The 12,496-nt window shown below is 53.0% G+C and overlaps 2 protein-coding genes across 2 annotated transcripts; both read left to right on the top strand.

Moving 5' to 3' along the window:
* The first annotated feature begins 9,881 nt into the window (after positions 1 to 9,881).
* LOC103646142 (uncharacterized) lies at positions 9,882 to 11,132 on the top strand. Its single transcript, XM_020548212.1, has 3 exons — positions 9,882 to 10,151; positions 10,375 to 10,495; positions 10,682 to 11,132. The coding sequence occupies exons 1-3, from the start codon at positions 9,964 to 9,966 to the stop codon at positions 10,751 to 10,753; spliced, it is 381 nt and encodes a 126-aa protein (XP_020403801.1). The 5' UTR covers positions 9,882 to 9,963; the 3' UTR covers positions 10,754 to 11,132.
* Positions 11,133 to 11,296: 164 nt separating this feature from the next.
* On the top strand, positions 11,297 to 12,483 carry LOC100277720 (uncharacterized). The gene is made up of 2 exons (NM_001151216.2): positions 11,297 to 11,920; positions 12,130 to 12,483. Exons 1-2 carry the CDS (start codon positions 11,465 to 11,467, stop codon positions 12,304 to 12,306), a joined length of 633 nt encoding a protein of 210 aa, NP_001144688.2. The 5' UTR covers positions 11,297 to 11,464; the 3' UTR covers positions 12,307 to 12,483.
* Positions 12,484 to 12,496: the final 13 nt, after the last annotated feature.

Raw genomic sequence — 12,496 nt, 5'->3', positions numbered from 1 at the left:
GTCAGAAGCTGGGTGTCGACCCATTCAGCCACAAAGTCTACCAAGACTTGGGACTTGATGGCCTTCCGAGGGGCGAACGAGATTGTCTCGCCCATGATTTCCACCGCCCAATTTGCAATCCTACCCGAGGCCTCTCGGCAATGGATGATCTCTCCCAGGGGGAAGGATGACACCACAGTCACCGGATGAGACTCGAAGTAATGTCGCAACTTTCGCCGTGTCAGAATCACCGCGTACAACAACTTCTGAATTTGTGGGTAGCGGATCTTGGTCTCGGACAGTACCTCACTGATGAAGTAGACCGGCCTCTGGACGGGCAATGCATGCCCTTCTTCTCGTCTCTCAACCACGATCGCGGCGCTGACCACCTGAGTGGTAGCGGCGACGTAGATCAAGAGGGCTTCTCCGGCAGCGGGGAGCACCAAGATGGGCGCGTCCGTAAGGAGCGCCTTCAGGTTTCCGAGGGCTTCCTCGGCCTCAGGGGTCCAACTGAAGCACTCGGCCTTTCTTAAGAGACGGTACAGAGGCAGGCCTCTTTCGCCAAGGCGCGAGATGAAACGGCTCAGAGCCGCAAGACATCCCATGACCCTCTATACGCCTTTCAAGTCCTTGATGGGCCCCATGTTGGTGATGGCCACGATTTTCTCTGGGTTGGCCTCGATGCCCCGCTCGGAGACGATGAACCCCAAAAGCATGCCTCGGGGGACTCCGAAGACACACTTTTCTCGGGATTGAGTTTTACGCCTTTCGCCTTGAGACACCGGAATGTCGTTTCAAGGTCGGAGAGGAGGTCGGAGGCTTTCCTCGTCTTGACTACGATGTCATCGACGTAAGCCTCGACCGTTCGACCAATGTGTTCGCCGAACATGTGGTTCATGCACCTTTGGTATGTCGCACCCGCATTCCTCAAACCAAATGGCATAGTAACGTAGCAGTACATGCCAAAAGGTGTGATGAAAGAGGTCACGAGCTGGTCAGACTCTTTCATCCTGATTTGGTGATACCCTGAGTAGGCATCGAGGAAAGACAGGGTTTCGCACCCAGCAGTGGAATCCACGATTTGATCGATGCGAGGCAGAGGGTAGGGAACCTTCGGACATGCTTTGTTTAGACCAGTGTAGTCTACACACATCCGCCATTTCCCTCCTTTCTTTCTCACAAGCACAGGGTTGGCAAGCCATTCGGGATGGAATACCTCTTTGATGAACCCTGCAGCCATCAGCTTGTGGATCTCCTCGCCTATGGCTCTGCGCTTTTCTTCGTCGAATCGGCGCAGAGGCTGCTTCACGGGTCGGGCTCCAGCTCAGATATCCAGCGAGTGCTCGGCGACATCCCTCGGTATGCCAGGCATGTCCGAGGGACTCCACGCAAAGACTTCAGCGTTCGCGTGGAGAAAGTCGACGAGCACTGCTTCCTATTTGGGGTCGAGCTCGGAGTCGATCCGTATCTACTTGGAGGCGTCGTTGCTGGGGTCGAGAGGGACGGACTTAACCGTCTCTGCTGGCTCGAAGTTGCCGGCATGGCGCTTCACGTCTGGCGCCTCCTTGGAGAGGCTCTCCAGGTCGGCGATGAGGGCCTCGGATTCGACGAGGGCCTCGGCGTACTCCACGCACTCCACGTCGCATTCGTACGCGTGTCGATACGTGGGGCTGATGGTGATGACCCCGTTGGGGCCCGACATCTTGAGCTTGAGGTAGGTGTAGTTGGGGACGGCCATGAACTTGGCGTAGCACGACCTCCCCAGCACCGCGTGGTAGGTTCCTCGGAACCCGACCACCTCGAACGTGAGGGTTTCCCTTCGGAAGTTGGAGGGAGTCCCGAAGCAGACGGGCAGATCGAGTTGTATGAGGGGCTGGACGCGTTTCCCGGGGATGATCCCGTGAAAAGGCGCCACGCCTGCCCGGACCGAGGACAGATCGATCTGCAGGAGCCTGAGGGTCTCAGCGTAGATGATGTTGAGGCTGCTGCCTCCGTCCATGAGGACCTTGGTGAGCCTGACGTTGCCGATGATGGGGTCGACAACGAGCGGATACTTCCCCGGGCTCGGCACGCGGTCGGGGTGGTCACCCTGGTCGAAGGTGATGGGCTTGTCGGACCAGTCTAGGTAGACTGGCGCCGCCACCTTTACCGAGCAGACCTCCCGATGCTCTTGCTTGCGGTGCCGAGCCGAGGCGTTCGCCACTTGCCCACCGTAGATCATGAAGCAGTCATGGACCTCGGGGAACTCCTCTGCCTTGTGATCCTCCTTCTTGTCGTTGTTGTGGGCCCTGCCACCCTCCGCAGGTGGCCCGGCCTTGTGGAAGTGGCGCCGAAGCATGACGCACTCCTCGAGGGTGTGCTTGACGGGCCCCTAATGATAGGGGCATGACTCCTTGAGCATCTTGTCGAAAAGATTGGCGCCTCCGGGAGGTTTCCGAGGGTTCTTGTACTCGGCGGCGGCGACAAGGTCCGCGTCGGCGGCGTCGCATTTCGCTTGCGACTTCTTCTTGCCCTTCTTCTTGGTGCCGCGCTGAGTGGACGCCTCGGGGACATCTTCCGGCTAGCGGCCCTGGGGCTACTTGTCCTTCTGGAAGATGGCCTCAACCGCCTCCTGGCCTGAGGCGAACTTGGTGGCGATGTCCATCAGCTCGCTTGCCCTGGTGGGGTCTTGCGACCCAGCTTGCTCACCAGGTCACGGCAGGTGGTGCCGGCGAGGAACGCACCGATGACATTCGAGTTGGTGACGTTGGGCAGCTCGGTGCGCTGCTTCGAGAATCGCCGGATGTAGTCCCGGAGAGACTCTTCCGGCTGCTGGCGGCAGCTGCGGAGATCCCAGGAGTTCCCAGGGCGCACATACGTGCCCTGGAAGTTGCCGGCGAAGGCTTGGACCAGGTCGTCCCAGTTGGAGATCTGCCCCGAAGGCAGATGCTCCAGCCAGGCTCGAGCGGTGTCGGAGAGGAACAGGGGGAGGTTGCGGATGATGAGGTTGTCATCGTCCGTTCCACCCATTTGGCAGGCCAGCCGGTAGTCCGTGAGCCACAGTTCCGGCCTCGTCTCCCCCGAGTACTTTGTGATGGTAGTCGGGGTTCGGAACCGGGTCGGGAACGGCGCCCGTCGTATGGCCCGGCTGAAAGCCTGCGGACCGGGTGGTTCGGGCGAGGGACTCCGATCCTCCCCGCTGTCGTAGCGTCCCCCACGCCTGGGGTGGTAGCCTCGACGCACCCTCTCGTCGAGGTGGGTTCGACGGTTGCGGTGGTGGTGCTCGTTGCCGAGGCGACCCGGGGCCGCAGGCGCTGTGTTGCGCGTGCGCCCGGTGTGGACCGAGGCTTCCCGCATAAATTGGGAAGTCGCGGCGCGATGCTCCGAGGGGTACCCCTGCCTTCGGGAGGCAGAGCTTTCGGCCCGTCGGACCGCGGCATCCTCCAGGAGATTCTTGAGCTCTCCCTGGATACGCCACCCTTCAGTGGTCGACGGTTCCGGCATCGCGCAGAGAAGTAGAGCTGCTGCAGCCAGGTTTTGGCCGACCCCACTGGAAGCCGATGGCGGCCTTGCCCTGACGTCGTCGGCAATGCGGTGCTGGATGCCCTGGGGCAGATGACGCGCTTCTCCGGCCGGAGCTTGGTCTGCCCATCCTGCCGGATGTTCCGGCGGAACTGCTCAAGTGTTCCTGCTCCCTCGTCGATCCTGGCCTACATCTCGCGGATTTGCTCGAGCTGTGCGTCCTGACCCCCCGCAGGGACTGGGACCACAACTAGCTCTCGAAGGATGTCAACGCGAGGCGCAGGCCTAGGAAGATCGCCGTTTTCTGGTATACCAAGGTGGTTGCCTTCGCCGGGACCCCCTAGATCGACGTGGAAACATTCACGACTTGGGCCGCAATCCTCGTCGCCGAAGCTGCGGCTACCGTTGGAACAATCAGAAAGGTAGTAGTCGCATGCGGTCATGAAGTCCCGCATGGCACTGGGGTTACCGAGCCCGGAGAAATCCCAACAAAGGTCGGGCTTGTCATCTTCCTCGGAACCCGAGGGTCCGTAGGTCGAGATGGCCGTTAGTCTGTCCCAGGGCGACCGCATACGGTACCCTGGAGGGTTTGGACATGTCTCTATGAAGGCCTCCACCGAAGCGAAGTCGCTTGGTGGGTCGAGGCTGAATCCAAAAGGCACGAGATGGGAATCGGTCGGTACCTCCTGGTCGACGGGCGGTGACGAAGTCGCGCTAGGGGCGGACTGCGCCGTCGTCTCAGGCACGAGGGCGACGTCCAGCAAGTCCTTCGCGAGCGTGCTGGCGTCGTTCGTCTGCTCGGAGTTGGCGTGTCGCGGGGAAACGGCGCTCGTCTTCGTCTCAGACGCGAGGTCGTCGCCCGACGTGTCCCCCGTTGGGGCACCGGCGCCGTCGACTCGCTCGACAGCCGACGAGGTGCCGCCTCCTGCTTGGCCATGGTTGCCCCGCCACCTCCTCCGTCGGCGGGGGAGGCGACGGGACAAACCCGAATGTTGTTCTTCCGCCACATGGGGAAGACGTCGTTGATTCCACCGCCGGCGGGCGGGCTGTCGGCCGCCATTGTCGCTGTCGCGCGGTGGAGGAAGGAGTATCATGTCGTAGCCGCCATCGAGGGACATGAACTCAAGACTCCCGAAATGGAGAATCGTCCCGAGTTGGAAAGGTTGCCGGAGACTACCCATCTGGAGCTTGACGGGAAGCTGTTCGTCAACACGTAGCAGGCCCCTACCTGGCGCGCCAACTGTCGGCGTTTCGACCCCGGGGGGTCCCTGGACCGACGAGTAAATTGTCGCCGCGTGTCCCAACCCAGATGGGTCGGCACGAGACGGAGCACGAAGGGGGGAAAAGGGAGACAGGAAAAAGGGGAAGCCCGCGGCCTTCGTGTTGTCCCGCGCCCAGGTCGGGTGCGCTTGCAGTAGGGGGTTACAAGCGTCTGCGTGGGAGAGAGCAAGAGCCTTATACGCGCCGGCCCGTCCTCCCGCGCGGCCAACCTTCTCGTACGAGAGCCCTGGTCCTTCCTTTTATAGGCGTAAGGAGAGGACCCAGATGTACAATGGGGGATGTAGCAGTGTGCTAACGTGTCTAGCAGAGAGGATCTAGAGCCCTAAGTACATGCCGTCGTGGCAGCCGGAGAGGTTTTGGCACCCTCTTCATGTGATGTCGTGGCCATCGGAGGAGCGCTGGAGCTTTGCGGAAGGACAACTGTCGGGGCTGTCGAGTCCTTGCTGACGTTTCCTTGCTTCCGCAAGGGGCTGAGAGCCGCCGTCGTCATGGAGCACGCGGGGCGCCATCATTATTTGTTTACCGGGGCGAGCCAGATGGGACGCCGGTCTTGTTACCGGTAGCCTGAGCTAGCTAGGGGTAGGGTAATGATGGTCCCCCCTGCGACGTGGTCGGTCCGAGCCCTAGGTCGGGCGAGGCGGAGGCTCCTCCGAGGTCGAGGTCGAGTCTGTCTTCCGAGGTCGAGGACGAGTCCGAGCCCCGGGTCGGGCGAGGCGGAGACCGTCGTCTGAGGCCAAGGCTGAGCCCGAGCCCTGGGGTCGGGCGAGGCAGAGTTCGTCGTCTTCCGGAGCCGAGACTGAGTCCGAGCCCTGGGGTCGGGCGAGGCGGAGTTCGTCGTCTTCCGGAGCCGAGGCTGAGTCCAAGCCCTGGGGTCGGGCGAGGCAGAGTTCATCGTCTTCCGGAGCCGAGGCTGAGTCCGAGCCCTGGGGTCGGGCGAGGCGGAGTTCGTCGTCTTTCGGAGCCGAGGCTGAGTCCGAGCCCTGGGGTCGGGCGAGGCGGAGTTCGTCGTCTTCCGGAGCCGAGGCTGAGTCCGAGCCCTGGGGTCGGGCGAGGCGGAGTCCATCGTCCGAGGCCGAGACGAGGGTCGAGCCCTGGGGTCGGGCGAGGCGGAGCTTCCTATGGCGCCCGAGGCCGGACTTGGCTGTTGTCAGCCTCACTCTGTCGAGTGGCACAGCAGTCGGAGCGACGCAGGCGGCGCTGTCTTCTTGTCAGGTCGGTGAGTGGAGCGGCGAAGTGACTGCGATCACTTCGGCTCTGTCGACTGAAGAGCGCGCGTCAGGATAAGGCATCAGGCCATCCTTGCATTAAATGCTCCTGCGATACGGTCGGTCGGCGTGGCGATCCGGCCAAGGTTGCTTCTCGGCGAAGACTGGGCCTCGGGCGAGCCGAAGGTGTGTCCGTTGTTTGAGGGGGCCCTCGGGCGAGACGTGAATCCTTCGAGGTCGGCTGCCCTTGCCCGAGGCTGGGCTCCGGCGAGGCGAGATCGTGTCCCTTGAGTGGACCGAGCCTTGACCTTAATCGCACCCATCAGGCTTTTGCAACTTTGTGCTGATGGGGGTTACCAGCTGAAATTAGGAGTCTTGGGGGTACCCCTAATTATGGTCCCCGACAATTAGATTTAATAAATTTGTCTTCACGTTTAGTCTTCAACTGTTTAATTGTTTTATAATTGAACTATATTTAATACTCGTAATAGGCACTCAAGCATCTCCTTATTCTTTATGAGCGTATTCCAGTTGTGCACAAGAAATAAGTAGAGGTTTGAAACTTGTTTGTTGGCTCTACTTTCACATCCACCTAATTAATAGAACACATATATTTTTGTGTTTTATTAAAACAAAATCTACCTACGTGATATATAAAAATTGTAGCGCCAGTCCTAGGGTGGGGCCAGAGGGCCATCCCCTAGGCCCTGTTTGGTAGGAGCCCACCAGGTACAGGTACATGAAGCAAATATGGGAATGCAGGATCGCTGCAAGCCAATCATGCAACCCAAGCTAGCTATCAAATCAACAAACTTAGGGTGCTACTGAACTAAGAGAACGTTTCACCAAATTTGCAAGCACTTTCTCTTTTGATGGTCATCACACGTTGATCTAAATGATATAATTTTAGAGCTTAGTGTTCTTAAGTTGACTTTATCAGATAAACTTGGATTTTTTTAGTATGTGAGAGAAGTGGATTCCTAACCTAATGCTTCTATTTCTTATCGACTTTTAGTCACTCTTTCTGTGACTGTTGCGTCAGCTAAAAGAAGTTTTTCAAAGTTGAAGTTGCTAAATAATTATTTAAGGTAAAAAAATATCTCAAGGAAGGCTAAATGGTTTGTCTAGAAGTTTTTCAAAGTTGAAGTTGCTAAATAATTATTTGAGGTAAAAAATATCTCAAGAAAGGCTAAATGGTTTGTCTACTTTATGTATCGAGAAGATATTATTGGATAAAATTGATATTGATGCCATCATCAATGACTTTGCATCAAGATATGTTAGATTTTTTTAAGGTAATCACATATTATATATTTTTTTACTTGAGATGGATATTTTTGTGCATGGTTGCAACATATATTATAAGAATAAGGGTCCCTATTTTAAGTCTCACTCTGGACCCCTAATTTCTCATGACTGTCACTGTCCATGCATGGTTGCTGGACATAGCCTTTTGTGATGAGCTACGCCTTGAGCTTGATCACCTCACTTGTGGCGTTCTTCTTCACTTTATACACCTATTTCAATCTAATTGGTTGGTGACTAGAGAGAAGGGATAGAGTCTATCTCTTCAATCACGTTGTGTCGCCATGACTGTTGCTTCTTGGCCTCAACAAAGATGACTAACTCCTCGAATTGTAGATGAAGCTCAGTACCTACTTGTCACGAAGCGAAGCCAGACGATGATGTCGCTCCAAGGATGTTGTTCATGGTGCGATGCCTTGGCATGACACTGTCATTGTCGGCATCCAATATTCGTCCATGTTTACAGGCGATAAGATGAACTTCAACTGTAGTAGTGGAGTTTATGCTGACAATGGATACACAAGAGGAGCAGTTGATGCCAGTGTTAGAGTCACGGGATAGATATAGTGGATGTTGTTGGGATTGAATCTAGACGGATGTGAAGGAGGGACGTCGGGACTAGATGAGTCCTTGATTGGATGCTGAAGGCCATCACGAGGGAGTGGTTGGTGGGCTAATTTAGAGAGGCTTCGGACTAGGGGTGGTAGAAGGAAGCTGCTGGCTTGGGGCGATGTTGTTTGTTTTGTCACGAGCAACACGAAGTAATCTTAAAGATTTTATGCCACTATAAATGATTAGAGTATTGAATCTGATGGTACATTTATAAAGAATATCATCTATAAAGAAATACTCACTTCGCATATGTTGTCCATAAAAACATATATTTTCTATTTAACTATGATATAGTTTCTCATATTTGAAGCATAATGTAAAATTTTGTTTGTAATTTTTAAGTACGACTAGTTATGAGTTCTTTATATTTATATTTGTCTTAATATTCAAATAATTGGAACTGAAATATATCGACTTATCTTCATGTTAGTATTATTGTAAAGGTTTAGAACGTATTTGAACAAATATCCCTTTAAATAAAGTCTACATATATGATATAGAAACTAGAGCAACGATGGGCACCTTACTAGTCAAAAAAGAAACGAAACCAACCAACCAAGCCTGATCCATTGCAAACAGTCTCAATTCGTTTTGACTCTAAATCTCATGTAGGCTTAGCTGGGTCACCTAAACCAATCACACTGCTCTCTCTCTCTCTATCTCTCTCTCTCTCTCTGAGGCTAGAAACCATTTTGTAGAGTATGTATTCTCTCTAAGAATCACACTTTAGCTAAACAACAAAACGCACAAGAATTATTTCTCTATTTATACTAGAGAAATCAAATAAATATTTCTAATTGTCCTGTCCAAGTGAAGGGTAGGTGTAATATTTTAGGAAAAAAATCAAATAAATATCACTATGGATAATGATTACAATCTATTAAATTAAAAGATAGATATTTCTAACTGTTGTGTTAGTTTTTATAATAATAATTTACGGACCCCAGTTAATAATGTGTAAGGGGTATTATTGGTGAGGACGGTTAGGATCTATCAAACTAGATAATTAGAAATTCCTGATTATTACGTGAATTTATGATGATTTACATTTTTCCTAAGGCGCATATGAGAATTTACGTGAAGACTCATTAGTAGTAGTAAGATTTTTTTTTTATCTTAGCACCGTTATGAAAAGGAATTATGTGAGAATAGAAGTAGGGGTGATGATGGATCGCTATTCAAATATTTCTTCATAATTTATTAAAACTCTAGATTATTTTTAGTTAAAGATAAATAAAAATAGAGTCCGATTCTTACTTGGTGGCAGAAACGCGTACCATAGCTGAGACGAAAATTAGTCCAGTCGGCATGCCAATCCTTAAATCGAGTGCAGGGAACATCAATATGTAATAGAACAGGTTGCCATTAGGTGCTGTTTGGTTCGGCGATTTTCTTCCGTGATAGCTTCATAGCGTGAGCAGAGATCCTGTTCCTGCATGTTTGGTTCGACTCAGACGGAATCGTTAGCGACATAATCAGATATGGATATGCACAACCACGATATAAGCCCACTCCCCAGCGGGGTCGAATACACCCGTTACGATGCAATCAAACAAATAAACCTTGCTTTCCGTTACGATGCAACCGTTAGCGTCGGGATGCACTCCATTTGCGTTGGCGTGTTTACAAACCAAACACCACCTATTTCTAGAGGCTATTGACGTAGGAGTACTGCGCAGTGCCTTCTTCTGATTAAAAAAAAAACAAATACTGCTTCCCAGCAAATAAGAGCTTTTTTGGAAGCAGCAAGGCATTGACAAATTCAGATCTGTGGATCAGGCAAACGAATGACGAAGCAAGAAGTCAGCAATATGCAGGTCGGTGAACGAGTAAAGGGATTGGTATCAATCCTACGTGTTCGTGGACGTCAAAGTCATTCCTGAATTTGCTCAGAGCCACCATTTCTTGCCAGACTAGCTTGTTTGTTTCCCGTCATGGTGGGCTGGTGGCCACGGGACCCTAGCTATATATACATGACCTTTCTGCCTCTTGGCCTGGACGAGAAGTGTCGTTGTTTCACCGATCAAACCTTGTTTTCCGACAAAACACGGCTGCGTTGACTCTCCGCCGCAAAACCTCTATGGATTTCCACGAGAAGGATGCGCGCAGCTATGACGCGCATGGCCCTGCTCCCGCCCTCCCCCTCGTCCGCCTGAACCACGTCTCGTTCCAGTGCGAGTCCGTGGAAGCATCGGTCGGCTTCTACCAGCGCGTGCTTGGCTTCGAGCTCGTCAAACGCCCGGCGTCCCTCGACTTCGGAGGAGCATGGTGAGCAGCCATTTCGCACTACATATATACCACTGCCTAGCTAGTGCCTGTTTCTTGTCCATCGATTTATTATTATTATTATTATTATTATTATTATTATTATTATTATTATTATTATTATTATTATTATTATTATTATTATTATTATTATTATTATTATTATTATTATTATTATTATTATTATTTTCGCCAAGGTGAGGTCAACTCGTTGCGTGCTTTCCAGGATGCACAGGTACGGCATGGGGATATATCTACTGCAGCGCGGCTCGGATTCGTCGCCCAACGCTCCGGCAGCTGCAAGACCGCCGGCGATCAACCCCAAGGGCAACCACATTTCCTTTCAGGTGACCACCAGAGCGCTCTCGCAGAATTAAGAAACTGGATAGGCAGCCAAATTTAGTCCAATCCAAGCAGAGAGGATCCTTGCTCTCGCGCAGAGTTGACCTGCTTAGTTAGTACGAGTACTTAGTAGTAGCAGTAACCAGTAAGCACCCGCTGATCGGGTGTGCTCGTTTGGCAATGGCGTGCAGTGCACGGACATGGGGCTCATGAAGACGAGGCTGGGTGACATGGAGCTGGAGTTCGTGGCGGCGCGGGTGTGAGACGGCGAGACGGTGGTGGAGCAGCTCTTCTTCCGCGACCCAGACGGCAATGTGGTCGAGGTCTGCGACTGCGAGAAGCTCCCCGTGATACCCCTCGCAGATGCAGGCAGCACCGGCCTTCTTCCAAATACGCTGCTGCTGCCGGTGGAAACGAACTTGCATGGCTAGTTCGTGGTGCTTGCTCATTGGTTGCTTAGCACGATTATTTGATTCGTGTGATTAGATTTGTGAGCTGTAACAATACTGTAATAACAGGCAGTTCTGCACGCTATTGTACATATGTTGCAAGTGTCCGTACGTAGTGTAATGTGTATGTACAGGTTCGGAGATTGCCGGGTTAGGCGTCTTCCAAGCTGAATTTACGTAGTGTTGTGCGTAATGCTTGTGCAATGGCGATGAAAGCTGGTGCTCTTCAGTACTCTGTGCGAGACTGACGACAAACCGCGTACCCCGAAATCGCAAGGCAACCGCCGCACCAGCGTTCAGAGCCCAATGAGTCTGGAAGCCTGCTTGGCCCAATGGTGCGCTGTGCAAAAGTGCAAACCGAAACCGAAGTCAGTGGCAGAAACGGCCCTTATCCACACACACAAAAAAGTACGCGACACAAGCCACGCTCTCCGCTTGTGGCTAAGCTGCTGCACGCGCGGAACGACAAAAATCCAGCACTAGCCAAAGCACAGGCGAAGAAGCAGGCGAGAGGCCACCACAAACATGGCGACCACGGCGTTTCTACCCCCGGCCAAGCTGCCGCTGCAGGGGCGTCGGTTCGCTAGCCCCAAAACGGCGGGACGTATCAGCGTCAGGGTCCCTCCGGCGCGAGCGCAGCAAGAGCAGCAGGTGAAGGAGGAGGAGGCCGAGGTGGCGAGCGTGCCGCCGCCACAGGACGCGGAGAAGCAGGCGAGGAAGGGGGACGCGCAGTCCCTGCCGCGGCAGCCTTTGGCGGAGAGCAAGAACATGAGCCGCGAGTACGGCGGGCAGTGGCTGAGCAGCACCACGCGGCACGTCCGCATCTACGCTGCGTACATCGACCCGGTGACCAACGCGTTCGACCAGACGCAGATGGACAAGCTGACGCTCATGCTCGACCCCCAGGACGAGTTCGCCTGGACCGACGAGGCCTGCCAGATGGTCTTCAACGAGTTCCAGGACCTCGTCGATCACTACGAGGTAACCTCTGTAGTTGCTCCCACTCCAACAGCTCCGATAGTAGATAAAAAAAATTTGAATTGAATCTCTTGTTGTCTGAAATTCGTACGGTCATTTCCCCCCTTTTCATCTACTTTAGAGCCACTCCTGCCAAAAAAATAAAACATACGGTCTTGGCAAAAGAAGTGATCGGTAAGAGGATAGCTGAGCTCGTTTCTGCTTTGAAACAGGGGGCTGAGCTGTCGGAGTACACACTTCGGTTGATCGGGTCAGACCTTGAGCACTACATCCGCAAACTGCTGTACGACGGGGTGATCAAGTACAACATGAGGTCCAGAGTCCTCAATTTCAGCATGGGCAAGCCTCGCATCAAGTTCAACAGCAACCAGATACCAGAAAAGATATAGAATGTACTTATCCAACGCCCTTAAAAGAATGGTTTCTCTCCATTCGATTACCGAGCAAGATGTATACTCTGCAGTCCCAGATACGATCCAGAGCATTCCAGAATTCATATTACGCAGATGCAAAGCCATACACCGATTCTGTTGGCAGAATTTTGTCACCCCTGCACAGTAATAACCACATAACGAGAGT

The sequence above is a fragment of the Zea mays genome, chromosome 2, assembly GCF_902167145.1.
Source record: "Zea mays cultivar B73 chromosome 2, Zm-B73-REFERENCE-NAM-5.0, whole genome shotgun sequence".
Lineage (NCBI taxonomy): Eukaryota > Viridiplantae > Streptophyta > Magnoliopsida > Poales > Poaceae > Zea > Zea mays.
Note: the sequence above shows the minus strand (reverse complement) of the source record. Positions and strands in the feature narration are given on the sequence as shown.